Source organism: Lactuca virosa, chromosome 4, assembly GCF_052849685.1.
Source record: "Lactuca virosa cultivar CGN04683 chromosome 4, Lactuca_virosa_CGN04683_v6, whole genome shotgun sequence".
NCBI lineage: Eukaryota > Viridiplantae > Streptophyta > Magnoliopsida > Asterales > Asteraceae > Lactuca > Lactuca virosa.
Genome location: NC_136429.1, coordinates 137,705,495 through 137,725,680, shown reverse-complemented (window position 1 = coordinate 137,725,680; position 20,186 = coordinate 137,705,495). Strand labels below are relative to the sequence as shown.

Here is a 20,186-nt window from a genome sequence, read left to right as displayed (position 1 = left end):
GGAACCCCTCCTAGATCCCAGATCTGAAATATAAGTCACTTGGGACGTCCAAAGCCCAAAGACCAAGGTTCTTGTACCAAAACCCTCATAAAATGGAAGTAAATAGATCTAAGGAATGAATGATCAAGTTAGAGACTTGATTACCAGAAAGTGATGAGGATGGAAGGAAATCCCTAGATCTACTATCTTCTCCTTGAACCTTCTAGCTCCTTCTTCTTCTTCTAGCTTCAAGAACACACCAAAAGACTCAAGAATGGCTCACAAACTCACAAGATACTCTAGGGTTTCGTGGATTAGGGTTTAGGACTTGGAGGCTGGAAATGAGGCCAAAAGGTGGGGATTACGATGCTTAAATAGGGTGCAAAACCCCAAAATTAGGGTTTCACTCTGACATACCTACTCGTCGAGTCGATGGCTCTTGACTCAATGAGTAGGTGGCTGAAATCCCACGTCCAAGACTCAATTCTACTCGACGAGTCTGGGGCTTCCAACTCGTCGAGTAGCTCTATAAAAATGAATAATTTGTAAATAAATGCGTACCAGACACCGGACGTTACAATTAAATAGAATTTTTACCCTTGATTTTTGGGTCGTTACACCAGCAGATGATTATGGTCGTATCTTCAATAATTAGTACGAGAGCTTTTAGGTTTTTGATATTGTTTGAAGATTGTTACCGCATTCCTTTGCTAGATATATTTCATTAAAGCCCAGTTGAATAAAAATGTTTTTCAGGTACTTTAGTTATTCGTGAGAATGACAAGGTTTGACTGTACACACACACATTCACAACATGTTTCCGCATAATGAAATTTTACTCTGATATGTTTTAATAAATAAAAATGAAAATTTTGAGTTGAAAATCGGGAGGTTACAAGTTTGTATAAGAGCCTTGGTTTGAGTGAACTGGATGAACACTCTTTTGATTCCAAACTCAAAGTAAGGATCTGAGTAATTAATAAATCTTTTTATAAAAGGAATAATAAAATAATATGATGCGTACAGTCAGCCAAAGCTCATAAAGGAAAGTGATTCGCAAAATATACATATTTGTTATGTTGTTGAATATGAAATGTTAAGAATGCATGCTAGTATGTACGCTAGGGATCTTTTCACGAATTGTCGGTTAGAATTGTCTGATCCATAAGATGCCTTATAGCCTAGGGTTTTGCCTATTATTTGTTGCTTAGAACCTATATTAATATTAGTTAGTTATTCGACATGTAGGTTAGGTTGCATGTTTCCAAGATTAAATAGTTTTAGATTGCCTGATTTGGCGCTATTGCGTAACTCTCGTTTGAGTCTAACCATCGTAGTGTTGGATCTTTCAGTCGACAGACTATTTGATTTTAGAGGCATGTAATCATATTCGTCCGATAATTAGTTAATATTAGTAGAAGTTCTTCCTCGGCTAACAGTAGAGAAAAGAGAAAAGGAACCCTAGAAGGATAGCCTAGGAAGTTTAATACATGCTCGATAGGACATATATTCATAACATAGGGAGTCGGTAGAGACGCAAGATCCTAGTTGTTGGGGTACAAAGCTCTCCATTTGGTGATGACTTGAAAGCTTCACCCTTTTTAAAAAGCCTTGTGCCTTATGACTTATGGGAATAGCCTTGTGACTTATGGTTTGAGCTTTCCTATATATAGTAGTAGTTCAATATTTTTTTGTAGGTTGAGAGATTTCCCATTTTGTATAGATGAGTAGATTAGTTTGAGAGAGAGTATTGTTGGAGCAAGCACATGCTACTACAAATTTTGTTCTGCTCCATTTTATCTATCCAATTATGCTTAAATGTTAACTCGTTCTTTTCGATTATGCATTTCTATATTTCCGCAATGTCAATCAAAGCTTCATGTCCTAACAAGTGGTATTAGAGCCAAACCATGAAGATTCAAATGATTAGTTCATGGAACGGTTCATGATTTGACTACATTTTACGTAATCGATTCAAGATTCGATATCTTTTGGTGAGTCTCTCCAAATTTTCTAAATCGTATATATCTTTATATAAATTTCTTGTTTATTAAGATTTTCCAATTGGATCTATTTCGTTTCATGCCAAATTTGTTGATACAATTCATTTTCTTTCATTGATTCATATATTTTTTAGCCTAATCCTGTTGATCCAATATGTTTTTGTGGATCTAGCCCAATCTATGATAAATTGATCCAAATATACTTGTTACTGTTCATATGATTTAAAAGCCCATATTATTGTTTACAATTCACCTGATCCGATTGAAATCCCAAATCGTTCATTAGTTCTTCTAAATTTTCTCGGCATCTGCTTTATCGTTCATTCACATTGTTTGCAAGATTTTCTTCTCAAATCGTACAATATTGAATCGGAATTAGGGATGAGCAAAAGGACCGAACCGGCCGGAACCGGCTCGAACCGAACCCGACCCGGGAACCAGCATCGGCCAAAATCAAGAACCGAACCGGCCCGACGGTTCTACCAGTTTCGGGTCCGGTTTTTGTCGGTTTTTTGATTTCGGAACCGGTCTTCGAGAAATAGCAACGTATTTTGGGGTTACGGTTTCATTTTATGCCCCGTTATTGAATGTGATTATAAGCACGAAGATCAATAACATGAATGCAAAACTGTTATGTATTTATATACATATACATAAAATTGTTTAATATTTAAAGTCATATATTTTAAAAACACAATAAAACAAAATTAATGTTGAATCCTTTAAATTTTTATTTGTTGAAATCGATCGACTACATCGTTATCAGAAAGAAATACGTCATTCTCATTGAAAATGACCGAACAGTGACTCAAATGAACAAAAGTAGCATACTCTGGATATATCCCATCAGCTAGGTAATACCCATACTTATATTCATTTCCATTCAAAACGTATGACATGTCTGGTGCTTTACCCTGCAAAATATTGTTAAATAACGGAGACGCTTGAAGCACATTCATGTCATTGTTGGATCCCGCCATACCAAAGAATGCATGCCAAAACCATAAGTCTTGTGATACAACCGCCTCTAATATAACAGTCGGTACCCCATGATCACCTCGCGTGAATTGACCACGCCACGCATTGGGACAATTTGCCCACTCCCAATGTGTACAATCAATACTACCAAGCATCCCTGGAAAACCATGTGTAGCTTGATGCGCGACATACAACTGTTCGACATCACTTTTATTCGGATGACGCAAGTATATGTCACGGTAAAGCTCTATAACATACTCACAGAAAAGATATGTACATTCTCGACCCGTCCTCTCAGACATTTTCAAATACTCATCTGAAGCGTTTGCGGTTATGCCATATGCCAATTGTCTAAGTGCGACCGTACATTTTTGTATTGTAGTAAAACCACGTTTACCTCTAGCATCCCATCGTAATTGGAAAAACTCATAATTACGTTCCAAATCTCTAACTATACGTAAGAATAAATTTCTACTAATACGAAAACGTTCTTCAAATCTCGATAGGTCATATAAACTATCAGGGGCAAAATAATCACGTACCAAAAGTTCATTTGCCGGCTCTCGATCCCGGTTGATCCATTTTCTATGTTTCTTATCGCGGTGTGAACTTTCGCCTCTCGCATGAATCATGTCTTGTGCTGCAGACAATAGTTTGTGCAAAACCAACTCGTCATCAGAACTGCTATCCATTTTTTGTTAAATGTGTGTGTTTGATTTGAAAGAGTTTGTATGTTTGTTTTGAAAATTTTGTGTAAAAATGGATGTATATACAGAGAGAATAAAGTAAAAATAAAAAACATTTTTTTTATTTAATGCTTTTCAACGGTCAAAAAGCCCCAGCCAATCCCGTCTTTCGTGTTCGTCCGTCCTTGGCTTCACGTCACAACCAACCCACCATTAATGGGGTCGATGTTCACGCGTTGAGAGGTCTCCACTCCAGGCAGCCTAAAAGACAAAAATTTTGTTGAATCTCAAAATGAAAGTTAAACAAATTTCAAATTTTAGTCATATACTGTTTTTCTAAATCTCTATAATTAACTTGTCGGTAATATATATTTAGTGCTATATATACTTTAAACTATGTATTTAAGTTTGTTCCAGTTTCTGTGTATTAATTTTTTGAAGATTTTTAATTAACTCCTTGATTTTTATAATTGTGGTAGTTTTAGTCAATTATAGTACATACTTTATCCACATGAAATGCATATTATATTAAACAAGCTTAAAGGGCGGATTATATAATTGACTAAATATGAGTATAATATATTAGTCGATAATTTTGTAATCCGTTTTATATCTATAGTACTAAATCTTCTTTTATGGCGGACGTAGATTGTTTTCTTTTTGTTTTTACATGGAAATGGGGCAGTGAGTTATTGTTTCGTGAATGGAGGTTCCTTTCTGGCGTGCGGCCGCCTGTACACAAGATCTGAAGTACGTATAAATAAGTGAAGAAAGCACGTCATTTCAACACAATTCCACATACCATTGAATTCCATCTCTAGTCATCACTCATTAGTAATCAAGATGTTGGCTTTCTTGGATCATATTTTTATTTACATATTGCCGTTGTTTCTAAGTGCTGCGTTCTTAATCAGATGGTACAATTCTACACCACCAACTATCATCAAGAAACTACCACCTTCACCACCAACGTTGCCGGTTATTGGCAACCTCCACCAGCTCGGGGCACTCGTCCACCAGTCATTCTTTTCTCTGGCCAGACGCTATGGTGACTCCCTCATGCTCCTCCACATCGGCTCAGTCCCAAGCCTGGTCGTCTCGTCAACTGAAGCGGCTCGTGAGATCATGAAGACACATGATTTAGCATTTGCCAGCAGGCCCACCACCAGGATGTTCAGGACCATCTCCTACGATCTCAAGGAAATAACAGTCGCTCCTTATGGTGAATACTGGAGGCAAGCAAAGAGTATTCTAACTCTCCAGCTTCTGAGTAACAAAAAGGTCCAATCTTTTGATGGGCTTAGGGAAAAGATAATTGGCGATTGCCTCACTAAAATCACCCAATGTTTCTTGTCAAACAAGCCTGCGGACTTGAGCGACTTGTTTAGCTCACTTACAAACGATGTCACATGCATGGCGACGTTTGGGAGGACGTATAACGAAGGAGAGATTGGTAAGAAATTTAAAAAGATCATGCAAGACTTCTCCGAGGTGCTGGGTAGCTTTTATTTTGAGGATTCTATTCCTCAGCTTGCATTCGTGGATCGGATTACAGGTCTTAGTGCTAAAGTCGATAGGGTGGCAGTGGATTTTGATGAGTTCCTTCAAAATGTGGTTGATGAGACTTTATCCAAGAAAAGAAATAACCCTAATCCAGTTAGTGGTGATGAACATGGTGTGGAGACCTTCATTGATGCACTACTCAAGATTCAGAAGGAAGATATTCTTGGCATCACCATCGACCCAGACGTCATCAAAGCACTGCTCTTGGTATAATATATACAAATCTCTTTTCATCTTATATACATGACAAATTGACAATTGAATGAATCTCAGCCACTAAACTTGTTTTGACCTATTTTGTATGTAGGATGCGTATGTTGCTGGTACGGATACATCATCATCCATACTGGAATGGGCGATGACTGAACTTCTGTTACATCGTGATTGCCTTGAGAAAGTCCAGGCCGAGATAAGGGCAGTCCTTAACGGAAAGAAAGACATAACTGACAACGATGTGGAGAAGATGAAGTATCTAAAATGCGTCATCATGGAAGCCACACGACTCCATCCTCCCCTTCCAGTTCTACCACCACGAGTTGCAAGACACGATGCCAAAGTAATGGGGTATGATATTGCAGAAGGAACTAGGGTATACGTCAATGTTTATGCAATTATGAGGGATCCTAAAGTGTGGGATAAACCTGAAACGTTTATGCCGGAGAGGTTCTTGGAGTCATCTATTGATTTCGTGAGGCACAATTTTGAGTTGCTTACATTTGGTGCTGGAAGGAGGAGTTGCCCTGGAAGGATATTTGCCATGGCCATCAATGAGAAGGTTCTGGCTAATGTTTTGTACAGGTTCGATTGGGCTCTGCCACAAGGAGTTAGGCCACAGGACGTAGATATGAATGAAACTTTTGGTCTCGCTAATCACCGGAAGGTTCCATTGCTAGCTCTTGGGACACCATTCTTCCCATAATTAAGCAGCAATACCGGCATTATCTAAAACATTACTAGCTGAATGGATGGATGGATATTTGCCATTAATTTTTCGTTTATTTTGGAAAAAATTACATGTACGTTGTAGCCCAAGTTACATGACATGCATATTCTTTTGTTAAATAAATATATATTTTTTTGAAACGGAAAATTAAATGGAAATCTACTTGCAATATTTCAATGAACACCTGGACAGTTCTAGCTCATTTACATGACAAACCCAACCTCATATGGATTATGGATTATGTAATGTTAATTAAATTAATATATAGTGGGCAAACATAATGTTATCTTTATATAACCATTCATATAGTTTTTCATCTGTTGCCCTTTATAAATTTACGCATCAGTGTAATTAATATTCATGTATGATTTTAGCTTTTACATCAATATGTTTAAAAGCATGGTTATTGTACATATTTCTAAATGAGGTTATATTCATTAATCTATCCAAAAAAAATGCATCAACTGCTTCCATCATTCTAAGGATATCAACTAGTAGGATAAACACGTCTAATATTCTTATAAGGAAATCTTAACCATTTAATGATCATTGTCAATATCCTATAAAAATACATGATAATATATGGTACTTACCAAGATATTCTATTGTTAAATGAGTAAGACTAAAGGGAATGGTGACGCATGCTAAAGAGATGCTAAGACATGCTAAAGAGATGCTAAGACATGCCACATCATATTTTTTTTTCCACCTAATCTTTTGTCATAGAAAATATATACACTTGAATTTTAAGAAAAAAATTAAAACAAAAATCCAAATAAAAGATGACCAATCACAGCCTTCTGATTTTAGAAAAAAATAAAATAAAAAAAAGAAAGCAAATACAAAAGGGCCAATGACAGCCAATTGCAAATAATCTTTTCTTCTCTCTCTTCTCGCTAGTGAACCGGCGAGCTCTTCTTAGCACATTGCTTAACATGGTGAAGGGGGTGATGTTTTGTTCATGCCAAGCTTTTGGCGAGTGGGCTTGGCGCCCCCACTCCCTTTAGCCTAATAGTTAATATATAAATAAAGTTTAATGGATTGTCACGTCATCTTTGTATATTTTATATAATTCCATCAATTTTTTTTCTATAATGTATTGAACTCTATAAAATTCAATGGAACATGTTTAAATATTTATTTATGTAATAGAAAACTTTCCTTTTTTCCATTGAAAGATTCAATGACTATTGAACTCCAAACTTATTGAATATTAATATGACATCTCATAATGGTAGAGTTGAATCCATTAAATGACGAGTAAGTTTGCCACCTTACTCAACTCTCCTACTAAACTCTCCATTATGCATCCTCTTAATATGTACATAATATGTAGAGAACTCAATTTTTCTCAACTAATATTATGAAGATTTATCAAAAGTTTTTCTATACAAATGTGGAATTCTAAATTTCAAAAATATTTTACATTATAGGATATTATTGGGTTTATAACATATCATAACCATAATTTAAAGCAACAAGGAAGTACCAAATAAAAAACTATATCTAGTACAAGTCCTTAGTGCTTCTATCTCCTCCCATACAACAACTACTACCTGAACCTGCAACACATGAAAATCTACAACATCAGACAACAAGTCTTGTGAGTTATAAAATACTCTGTTTTTATGTCATCATACTCTTCTTCTCTACTTTCTTTCTTTTCATACTCTACAATTTTGTTCTGTTCTACTCACACTCTGTCATTCTAACATCTTTTTCTCATACTCTTTCACTCTAGTCTCATATTCTCGCATTCTTCTCTTATATTCTCATCTTTTCATACTCTACTTTATTCTCACCTCTTCTCATATTAATCTCATACTCTTACTCCATCTTTACCTCTTCTCATACTCTTACTCTATCTTCATCTCATCTCATACTCTTTATGCGTCTCTTCTCATCTCATCTCATACTCTTACTCTTTACCTCTTCTTATACTCTTACTCTATATTTATCTCATCTCATACTCTTCTCTTACTTTATTTGCACCCTTTCTCATCTCATCTTATACTCTTACTCTATCTTTACCTCTTCTCAAACTCTTACTTTATCTTCATTTCATCTCATACTCTTCTCTTGCTCTATATGTACATCTTCTCATCTTATCTTATACTTTTCCCATACTCTATCTTCACCTCTTCCTATACTCCTACTCTATCCGCATCGCATCTCCTCACCTCTTCTCATACTTTACTTGCATCTCTTCTCACAATCTGCCTCTCTACTCTCATCTTCTCACGCTTTTCCATTCTATTCCTATTTAGAACCAACCGGTCTAATCACATATGATAGCTTCACCTATCAACTAGTGGGACAACCATCTTACTCTCTTACTAAACTCTCCATTTTGCATGCTCTTCATATGCACATAATAAGTAACGACTCGATTTTTCTCAACCGATATTATGGAGATTTATCAGAGTTTTTCTATACAAATGTGGAATTCTAAATTTCAAAAATATTTTACATTCCAGGATATTATCAGGTTTACAACATATCATAACCATAATTTAAAGCAACATGGAAGTATCAAATAAAAAGCTATATCTAGTCCAATACATTGCGAGATGAGTCTTCTAATTATACTATGTAGGATGCTAGTTGTCTTTGTGATAGTTGCATGGAAGAACAAGATCAGGCCCTTGACATCTGTATGAAAGACCATATGAGTAGTCCATGGCAGTTATATGAAAGACCATGGGGTAGCCGATGACACTTGCTTGTAAGACCAGGATTTGGCCATTAGCACTGCAAGGAAAGACCAAGAGGGTAGCCAATGGCAGGAAGTGACTGTAATACTATGATTTGGCCCATAGCTTTCACTTGGGGTTGAAATAGACCCAATTTGTTATGTTTGGTATATGGTGTTTTGGGGAACTCAGTAAGCTTTGTACTTATGGTTTTATGGTTTAAAATGTTTCAGGTACTTCTTATTCCAAGGGAAAGAGTCTGGCATGGTTGCATCGCATCCACAGGAGATTTCATACTTATGATTTTGTTATTACTTTGATGTTAATTGGAAATACTTTTGATACTATCATTATCCTAAAAGTAATGAATGAATGTTGTGGTTGATTTGAAAATAAAAATTTTATCTGGTATTTTTGGGACGTTACACGGTTACTCTATGTTTACATATTCTCATACTCTTACTTTATCTTCCTCTCATCTCATACTCCTCTCTTACTCTATATGCATCTCATATCATCTCATACTCTTCTCACACTCTATCTTCACCTATTCTCATACTCCTACTTTATCCTCATCTTACATCCTTACCTCTTCTTATACTCTACTCTCATCTCTTCTCACATTCTTCCTCTCTACTCTCATCTTATCAGGCTTTGCCATTCTATTCCCATTTAGACCCAAATGGTCTAATCGCATATGATAGCTTCACCTATCAACTAGGGGGACAAAATAGTTCTGACGTACCGGTATACAATCATCCGGACTTAGTCCCCTCCCTTTGATCCCTCATGGATCCTTTGGCTACTTTTCTTTTCTTGAATCCCTGGCGGTTTACAATGATCCTTTCTTCTACCCGTAATCCCTTACGTATTATTTATCAAGGCTCTTTAGAAGAAACCTCTTACATTGTTCCATTCATAGAAACCTTTCTCGATCTTTTCTAACGAAACATAATCTCATTCCCAAAGGAATCATCTTTCTAGATTCCCGAGGGAAACATCTTTCTACATTTTTAAAACCATTCATATAAATGTTATGTTCTTCCCATAATCTTACATATCACTTGTCACATAACATTCTATCACATCATTTCATTAAGAAATCTTCTACTATTAATATAGTACTTAATTCGTTAAGTACTTAATATAAATCTCCATCTAATAACATGTAGGTATCTAACATAATACCATTAACATCTTTTCTTGCATACACAATCATCCATATGATTATAGTTCATATAATCGTACTTTATCTTCATATCTTGTAGGTATTTAACTTAATACCATTTACATCTAATCATATATATATATATATATATATATATATATATATATATATATATATATAAGATTATAATACATATAATCGTAATCTAGTGAGAGAGTTATAACTTACATCGTTAGTTAGAGAAAACTAACTACCACTGGTTTCCAATCTTTAATTGATGTACTTGATCCATCTTTTTCCTATTCAAGAGAAATTAATGTCTTTGGATTTGACAGAATATATTTTTTTCCTTCAAATTTAAATATATAAGAAAAGATGAATGTTGGTAAATTTGAATTTGACATATTATTACGGTTTGTCATGAAGATAAATTTTTTATTAGTTTTTAGTTAAACATTTAAATAGATGGTACTTTCAATGTTTTTCTATAATAATATTTTCTTACTTTCTATTTCCACATCTTACAAATATGTATTATAAATAGAAGGGTTCACAAAGAAACTTATATTTTTATAAACAAGGTTTTTATTAGCGTGTGTTACGTGCAGACAAATAATATACACAAAACACATATGAAGGTTATGAAGAGGATTTTCAATTTAACTATCAAATAAATTATGGGTATTTTATATATGTGCTGTTATTCTTTTATTTTTTATAGGTTATAACTTATAGTGCGTGTTTTTTATATACGAATAATGTTCATATAGCCGCATATGAAGATTGTCAGGAGCATTTTCAATTCATTGATCAAATAGATTATGAGGTTATTTTATTATTTTTTAATTTAATTTTAAGAAAATGATATCCTTAACACTAAATGGTAGTTCATATTCATTTTCCAGAAAATGATATCCATAACCTAAGCTTAAATGGGGCTGTAATGTATATTCCCTATCCCCATATATATATGGGAAAAAGGAATATACATTACAGCCCCACATAAGCTTAGGTACTAAACCTCTTGAAAATACGTTGTTTTACTATATAAAGATTACGGTTAATGGATTCACGATTAATACTTCAAGATGTAAATTCAAGATCGACACAATAGGGTTTAGGGTTTAAATTTAGGGTTTAGGGTTTAGGGTTAGGGTTTAGGGTTTAAGGTTTAGGGTTTAGGGTTTAGATTTAGGGTTTAGGGTTTAGGTTTAGGGTTTAGGGTTTAAATTTAGGGTTTAGGGTTTTGGTTTAGGGTTTAGTAATGTTCACTTGGGTGAAGTAATAAACGATAATTGAAGAAAGAAAACAGAGATGATAAAACGATAAGGAAAGAAAGAAATGTTATGGAAGTTGATATATTTGCCAAGTGAAACCAAACCGGGTATCTTTAGCATGTTAAAACGACATATTTTAGAGGTTTAGTACCTAAGCTTAGGTGGGGCTGTAATGTATATTCCCTATCCCCATATATATATGGGAAAAGGGAATATACATTACAGCCCCACCTAAGCTTAGGTACTAAACCTCTTGAAAATACATTGTTTTACTATATAAAGATTACGGTTAATGGATTCACGATTAATACTTCAAGATGTAAATTTAAGATCGACACAATAGGGTTTAGGGTTTAGGGTTTAGGTTAGGGTTTAGGGTTTAGATTTACGGTTTAGGGTTTAAATTTAGGGTTTAGGGTTTAGGGTTAGGGTTTAGAGTTTAAGTTTTAGGGTTTAGGGTTTAGATTTAGGGTTTAGGGTTTAGGTTTAGGGTTTAGGTTTAAATTTAGGGTTTAGGGTTTAGTAATGTTCACTTGGGTGAAGTAATAAACGATAATTGAAGAAAGAAAACAGAGATGATAAAACGATAATGAAAGAAAGAAATGTTATGGAAGTTGATATATTTACCAAGTGAAACCAAACCGGACATATTTAGCATGTTAAAACGACATATTTTAGAGGTTTAGTACCTAAGTTTAGGTGGAGCTGTAATGTATATTCCTTATCCCCTATATATATATATATATATATATATATATATATATATATATATATATATATATATATATATATATATAATCTTATTTTTAATTTGTCTAAAATTTATAAGTAATGAGTTACAATGTGTTGATATATATATATATATATATATATATATATATATATATATATATATATATATATATATATATATATATATAATCTTGATCTTATATTTAATTTGTTTAAATTTAATTAATTGTTTAACATGATGATGTATGTTTTTAAATTATTATGATCATTAAATAAAAAGAAATTAAATATCTTCATACTTTTCTTTCACATTATCTTGAAATGATTCTAAAAATATAAAAATATAATTAACTTTATCAAAATATAACACTTATCATCATTTGATATGTATAAGAAAGATAATAAGATATTTAATTTCTCTTAAATAAATGATAAATTTTATATTTATATTGGAGTATAACAATTATTAAAAACGATCAATTATCATTTTTAGAAAGAGGGTAAATAATGTTATTCAGATTCAAACAATGCATTCAGTAAAAAACAACATTTTATCAGCAATAATTTATCAGATAACATTATAACGTCAATACATTTTATAAATATACACTTCATAAATTCAGAACTTAAAAAAAAAAAAAAAAAAAAAAAAAAAAAAAAAACAGGGCCAAAATGTTTAACTTCGATCTATTCCAACAGTTTGGTATATACATGTTGCCATAAATCATTACATAAGTGTTACATTGGATGTTGTATACACGATACCTACTATTTCGCTACACAAGCGTCAGCAGGAGTAGTTCTTGATACAATTGCAGCTTTGCTAAATTGCAACTTTGTAAATGAAAAATTTTGTATGAATAATTTGTACCACTAAAAATCCCACCGTAAGTTCATACGCAGACAAATAAATAACCACACATTAGCCCTTTTTGAGAGTTAAATCTATAAAAAATCATAAGAAAAACTTTTTCATACAATCAAAAATCCACTCTCCTAACATTGAAATATAAAATGTAAAATATGATTTAAACTTATCATGAAAAAGTTTCAAGTGAAGTATTAAATATAAGTGTGAAGAACGAGATTTAGCTCAGCGGAAGGAGAAGTCGTTAAAATTGGGATCACGGCAAGACTGAATTAATCAAACCTTGTCCACTGCCCTAATAACATACAAAGATGCTTAGACTCATCATTGAAATTCTACGTTCTTCCGAGATTTAAAGAAAGAATATGAAACGATTTGAAAATTAGAAGCCTCAGTGTGTGTGTGTAACAATCAGATCATTGATCAAAAGTTACTTCAATCTCGCTGAAATCCGTTAAGATAGTTAATTTATCCTCATAAGCCTCAAATCAAGTCACAAACAATTAAAAAAAACACAATCCAATTCAATAATAGGAATTGAAGGTTTTGACTAAGGTTATAGAAAAAGAAATACAGTGATTTGTACTCAGACAGCCAAGGGTTTGTCGTCAAACTTAATGGGAAGAAGAGCCCATGATCAGAAACTCTAGTCCACAAATTGCTTCATCATCGCACATATCATACTAAAAACTAAATAAGTTAGACAATTATAACATGAACCTGTAAAACAGCTACTGATTGTGTGAAAAACAACAGCTTCTAAAGAAAATTAGTGTTAGGGAAGATCGTCCTTGAACATATGATCCTTTTGATCGAGGTTTTTGAAAAAGGCATTTCAAACACGTTCTGTATGAGGTGTTTCACGATGAAATGACATTGAACAACACATTTATCAGGATAGCCACAAATTTTAATTTTGCATCTGAGCCATTACACCGAGAGGAACTGTTTTATCCCCCATAATTGGTAAATGGATGCATATCATCAAATTTCATTCAAAATCAAATAACTTCACGCAGAAATAGTTGTATTTTGATAGTCTGACAGATGAAGCTCATTGAAAGATGCAGTTATATTGACAGCAGAAATTCCAAAAATCTAGAACAGAGTTGACAAATGTTGAGGATTCAGTGTGTATAACAATAAGATCATAGATCAAAATACATTTTAATCTCACGGAAATTCGCTAAGATATTAAAAGTATATCATCATAACCCTCAAATCGTTGTCAAAAATAATCCAGATCTAGATAAAAACAATTGCGATAAGCTAGATTCAGTGGTAAATAGGTAAAGATATCGACAAAGATTTAGATAAAATCGAATGATTTGCACTCAGACAGCCAAGGGTTTGTCGTCAAACATAATGGGAAGAAGAGCCCATGATCAGAAACTCTAGTCCACAAATTGCTTCATCATTAATCAGATAAATTCGAAACTTTTCATAATTAATTCGTGAAAGTAGATAAAACCTGATATATACCTGCAGAGATAGACAAACGTAGAACAATTGTATTTGTAGAAATGAAGATGCGAGGGCTTGAAATATATATAGGATTGAACAAGGGCGATGAACGACGTAGGGTTTTATTGGGCTTTTCTGCAAAAACATATGTGGGCTATAACTTCGTTAATTGTTGCTAGGTTATTTTGTGACACGTAGTGGTGGGCAAAATAAACCGGGCTTGATTTATTAAAAATTAAAGTGTTCGGTTAGGGAAATCGGTTTTTCTAAAATCTGTTCGTGTTAGATTTATACGATCGGTTCATTTGAGATACAGCCATTCTCTTGTGTGGTATCCTTGTAATACACTAAATACTCTATATCATACTCTCGATTATCCACTTTTTTCTTTTAATTTCAAAAATTTGAATCAAATTGTAACGGGTTACAAACAATCTTAGGTCGGGGAATTGTGAGGTAGTGCTCATAAAAATAACCCAAACTTGGGTTCGTTTCGACTTGTATGAAACGACATGTGGCAAAATTAAAATCGGACGCAACAAATTAGGAGCAGAACATAAACAATAAAACTATGAGGCCGAAACCAAAACAATATAAACAAGTTAAATTCAGGTCAAAGTCATTCAATTCAAGATGAGCTTTTCAGGACCAATTTTCGGTAATACGAACACCACCCATGGAGTATCTGCATCCAAAACAATGTTGGTGGCTTTTCGAGATTTTAAGAAAAACTTGCATATTTTCTTTTAAAAATATTGTCAATAGTTGATTTTTTTTCTTGGTTTGATTCGGTTATGTGCTTTTCAAATATCTTGGTAAAATAATTTTCTTCTAGTGTAAATATGCATAACAAAAAAAAGGTGCATGAAAATATATTATGCATATTTCTTTTAGAACCCACTTTAAAAAATGCAAGATTTCGAGAAAAATAAATCAATACCATTAATTTATGAGACTTTAAAAAAAAAAAGTACTAGTTTTCTTGTGTGGCTTAATAGTGCGGCTTAAAGTTCTTCCATCCTAAAGATGAAGTAATTTTCTTATCGAATACCATGTTTAAATTAAAAAAAAAATTCCAATATTATTTGATGAAGGAAACACCTTTTTAGCTTTTTTATCTTCTCTCTCGAACTCTTTTGTAAAAAACTAAAATTTTTTAAATTTTTATCTAGTGTCATCAAAATTAGTTATACAGTAGTTGGTGAAAACTGAAAAAAAAAACACACCTTTAAATTAAGATCTAAATCGGGCTCCGCATCCATGAGTGCACGTAAATTGGTACATATTATGAGTTCAAAGTCAGAACATGTTGCATGAATAATCTAAGGAAATAAACAATCGTTATTTGTATTGTACCTTATGATGTAATCCTTTTACCTCATTTGTTAAAGTTTGTCCCTGTAGCAAGAGATAAATGTAATGTCCCAAAAATGTCGAGTAAAATTTCTTTTTTAAATAATTCAAAACCATTCATTCATTATCTCAAAGACAATCATAATTAAAGTATTCTCAAAACACCAGAGTAATTCATAAACATTGAGTGCAAAATAAATCTCCAGGGATTGCAGTGCAATCAAGTTGGGCCCTTCTTTTTGGAACCAGAAGTACCTGAAAACATTTTAAACATAAACCGTAAGCACAAAGCTTAGTGAACTCTCCAAAATACCACATACCATACATATATCAGGCCCCGCCTGGTACTGATCGGGCCTCGCCCGGTTAACAGGCATGTCCGTAACACGTAGTAGGCCCCACCCAACACATATGATGGTCCCCATCCAAATATACATACAAATACATGCAAGAGTCACAAAGATAACTATAATCCTATAATATAATCCAAGTCTCCAACCTTCAGATATGAATCAATATGAAGGTTAGATGGACAAAGTTTCCAACTTTATCCATAAGAAGGTCACAAAATTTCAAGAACTAAACTTGATGCACTAAAATGACCAAAAAGTGGCAAATATGACAAATGACTAGATCTATGAAACCAATGAGCAAGTTAGAAGCTTGTTACTCACAATGGTCCAGGAATGATTCTTTGAAAACAACACCAACATATTCTATAAGCTTTGTCTAACCATTCTGAAATCAAGGCATCTATACAGAGAAGTCGAGAGATCACTTGAAAACCCACACCTTCCAACAAACAACCCAATAACTCGAAAATGTTCAACCGCAACCACTATCTTTCTCTCTATAAATGTAAGACCCAAATCACAGCAATAAACCACTCAAAGCAGAAAACTTCTCAAAAATTGGAATTACCAATTACTTTCATCAGTAAACTCCCCAGAACCAGTAACCCATCAGTCTAAACTCTAGGAACCGTACCTTAAGACTGATGACCATCCATTCGACGTAACTACCTCTAGTCTCTGACTAGGAAAGCTACCAAACCATGTAGAATAAAAACTCAAAAGATACCGATCGTAAATTTCAACCAATCCCAAATCCAGAAGCTGTGCCCAAAAACCTTAAATATACTTGACTTTCTGACAAGTCATCACCAACCTACTGCTCCCATAAGCATAATGATGGTCCATCCAAGAATCTCACTTTGCATCAAAATCCCTCATTAGCTCAGGTGTACATTCGCCTGACAAAACACTCGAGATACTTACAACGAACTCCATGACTCAATATTTTAGAACCGATACCCGACATTGGTAACCAAGCTCCTATTAGACGGACCGTAAGCAAACGGGGTTCATAAGGTAAACTGTAACACCTAGTTCCAGGTAAGCACCATTTTATAATTTCAGCTTTAATTCTCAAGTTTAAACCTTGCTCACGACGTAACCACTGAGGTGTCAAGACATGAGCCCGGATGGATGAAACGTGTATGGTTTTGATTCTCACGACGTGAGCCCTTATGGGTCATGACGTGAGATGCGGCTGTAAGGAAAACCCTAATTTTGGGGGTTTATTATGTATTTAAAGGAAGTGAGGGCTAAGGTTAGCCAACCCTCAACCTCCATCATCTCATTACACTCCCCTTTTGAAACCCTAGCACCCATAGTTGATCTTGAGCTCCTTTGTGGTTATTTATAACAAAGAAGAAGAAGAGGAAGAGCATCTAGTTCATCATTTATGCATTCAAGTCTCACCATCATTCATCTACACACCTTCTGGACCTTTCGGAGTTTCCAAGTTCATTGCTTTTTGAGTTTAAAAGCTTAGATCTAGGTTTTTATGCCTTATTGTAACATCCAAAAAATAAGACCCGGAGTTCTTCCCTTTGAAACCAGAAGTACCTGAAACATAAACTGAAAACCGTAAGCACAAAGCTTAGTGAGTTCCCTAAAATACCACATACCATACATACATAAATAAACACATAACGGGCCCCGCCCGACATCAAGCCCCGCTCGGTATACAGATCTGTAAATCAATGGGCCCCGTCCAATGAGTATAACAGGGCCCGCTCAAACTTGCATAACGGGTCCCACCCACTGTGTATAACGGGCCCCGCCCACATACAAATCACATAAGCATAACAAGAAAATAGCATCAGAATAACCATTGGGCCCCGGTCGGCATCGGGCCTTACCCGGTAAGCATACCAACACATAACACATGCAAGAGTCACGAAGACATCTAGCACCCTAACATAATTAACCATGGGCGAACATTGGTGCCTTCGACCCACTAAGCGCAGTGAGGAGACTCACCTCACACTGCTGAATCTCACGGATAAACCTCTGGCTGCTGGCCCGCTAAAAATCTCGCGTTATCAATCACAAAATAACATCCAATTAATAATTGGATCCCGACCCACACTAAGAGTCCAAATTAGGGTAAAAGACCTTTTTACCCTTTCCCTAACATGGCCCAAAGCCAAAGCCTAATCCAAATGTCCAAAAAGCCCAAATTCCAAAATAATCATCCAAGCCCAATCATGGCCTAATTTTCCAAATTGGGTCCAAACCCCCTTTATGGGCCTTCCACCAAGGAGTCTAATAAAATATCTGTTGGATATAGTATCTAAGTCCATAACTATATTTGGTATGTACTTGACCCAACCCGGCATGGTCCATTTGGGTTGCACTTCACCCGAACAATTTATGGATAATCGTTTGAGAATAGTATAAGTTATGATTTATTAATATATTATAAGTCCTAATAAATTAATATAAAATCATATTATTTAATTAGTATTGATCTATAATTAATTTAGAGATCAAAAGTATGACTAATTAAATATGGGCTCTTGTATTTATATAGTGTGGGCTAATGCTTATTTGGAATGGGCTAGGCTTGCATGGAAAGTCCATGGATACTCCATGGAGCTTTAACCCATGGATCTCATGGAAATGAAAAGACATGGGTATTAGGGTTTACATGGATGTAACCCTAATCCACCACACTATATAAAGGAGGCTTTAGTTCTTGAAATTGCACTAGTTGATGTGTGTAAACTAAGAGGGCCGATTTCAAGAAGTTTGTGACTATTCTCTCAAGTTTCCAAGTTTGTGGTGATTTGTGACTTCCATTTGAGGCATCCACATTATTGGTGCTAGGCTCTCAAACTCCAAGCAATCAACTACTACTACAAGGTAAGTAATTCTACTAGTTTTATTTGATTCAAGTACCCCATGCCATGCTAGTTAGGATAAGAACCTTGGAAAAATAATTATTTGCATGTATCTTAGTCAAACATAGATCCAAGGTTTCTAGGGTTGCATGTACACCATAGGAGTGTTAGAATGCTGAAAACCCATCAGTGGTATCAGAGCCTGGTTTGTTTATTTGATACTTGATGCAAAAAAAAAAAAAACTTGAAAATCGAAGTTTTGTTCAAAAGCTCGTATTAAAATTTCAAGTTTTGCATATGTACTTACGATTCTTGAAATTTTTGATATGAACATTCATAAACATATGAGTTTAGAAGATCATAGAAATTATGTGCTAATAATTGATTAGATTAATTCTTGATCTTTATGTGTTTTAATGGAGTCCATAACTAGTTCTTAAGTTATGGATAACCAAAAGTCACATTTATAAATAACCATTAAAAGAACACATAGGTTACAAAAAATGAAGAGTCTTCATTTTTAATAACCATTAACTCATAAGTTATGAGAAATGAAAAGTTTTGAAAGTTTACAAAACTTGCCCTCAAGTTTTGGAACATGTAAAGTCATATTAAAAACTTTAGTTCCAACCCCTAGAATTTTAAAAGTTAAAATTCAACCCTTATACTTTATAATATTATAAGTTTAATAATATTTATATATGTATAAGATCAAGTCGTCTTACCGCTAGTACGTCTCATTCACGAAGCCGGTCTATAAGGGAGGTATAAGGTTGTTGCCTATAAAATGGCAACTTAATGGGTGTCCACTCTCACCCACCGCTTCCTTGATCGGTGGAGGGTCGTTAGCCGAACGGGTAGGACAAGGACTTATAAATTCTCATTAAAAGTATAATGATAATACTAAAGTAAGTAAAATTTATTGAATTCCCAATCTTAGTTATTTTAGGTAAATGTGAATAAGGTGCTAATCCATGAAATTACACTTTACACTTTGTTTAAGTCGTTAGTGGAGCGTGTGTGGTTAACTGGCACACTAACTTGAACTTAACAAGGTAGGTAAAGGGTGACTTAATGTTTATCATAGTATCGATGGAGCGTGTGTGGTTAACCGACACATCGATTGAGGGGTAATACATTAAGGGTACCAAGTAATTTGCATGGTTACTTCACACCTTGTTTTGTGATCCTCGGCATCCCAGTCACAAAACTTGAAGGGCACACTCGATATTGAAATATGCCATTGAAGAAAGTTCAATGAATCTCAAAGAATCTAGGAGTTTCTAAAC

The 20,186-nt window shown here is 34.3% G+C and overlaps 2 protein-coding genes and 5 non-coding genes across 7 annotated transcripts; 1 reads left to right on the top strand and 6 right to left on the bottom strand.

Moving 5' to 3' along the window:
* Positions 1-2,704: 2,704 nt before the first annotated feature.
* LOC145105106 (uncharacterized) lies at positions 2,705-3,652 on the bottom strand. Its single transcript, XM_079042240.1, has one exon. It carries the CDS (start codon positions 3,650-3,652, stop codon positions 2,705-2,707), a length of 948 nt encoding a protein of 315 aa, XP_078898366.1.
* Positions 3,653-4,449: 797 nt separating this feature from the next.
* Positions 4,450-6,414, top strand: LOC145168517 (cytochrome P450 736A117-like). The gene is made up of 2 exons (XM_079087310.1): positions 4,450-5,416; positions 5,517-6,414. The coding sequence occupies exons 1-2, from the start codon at positions 4,490-4,492 to the stop codon at positions 6,126-6,128; spliced, it is 1,539 nt and encodes a 512-aa protein (XP_078943436.1). The 5' UTR covers positions 4,450-4,489; the 3' UTR covers positions 6,129-6,414.
* Positions 6,415-13,108: 6,694 nt separating this feature from the next.
* On the bottom strand, positions 13,109-13,224 carry LOC145110549 (small nucleolar RNA Z152/R70/R12). The gene has a single exon (XR_013709926.1). It is a non-coding gene; the product is annotated as a small nucleolar RNA Z152/R70/R12 (small nucleolar RNA).
* Positions 13,225-13,276: 52 nt separating this feature from the next.
* Positions 13,277-13,374, bottom strand: LOC145110548 (small nucleolar RNA R11/Z151). The gene has a single exon (XR_013709925.1). It is a non-coding gene; the product is annotated as a small nucleolar RNA R11/Z151 (small nucleolar RNA).
* Positions 13,375-13,468: 94 nt separating this feature from the next.
* Positions 13,469-13,569, bottom strand: LOC145110541 (small nucleolar RNA Z157/R69/R10). The gene has a single exon (XR_013709918.1). It is a non-coding gene; the product is annotated as a small nucleolar RNA Z157/R69/R10 (small nucleolar RNA).
* A 165-nt stretch (positions 13,570-13,734) lies between these two features.
* On the bottom strand, positions 13,735-13,858 carry LOC145110552 (small nucleolar RNA snoR80). The gene has a single exon (XR_013709929.1). It is a non-coding gene; the product is annotated as a small nucleolar RNA snoR80 (small nucleolar RNA).
* A 154-nt stretch (positions 13,859-14,012) lies between these two features.
* LOC145110547 (small nucleolar RNA R11/Z151) lies at positions 14,013-14,108 on the bottom strand. The gene has a single exon (XR_013709924.1). It is a non-coding gene; the product is annotated as a small nucleolar RNA R11/Z151 (small nucleolar RNA).
* Between the last annotated feature and the right edge of the window lie 6,078 nt (positions 14,109-20,186).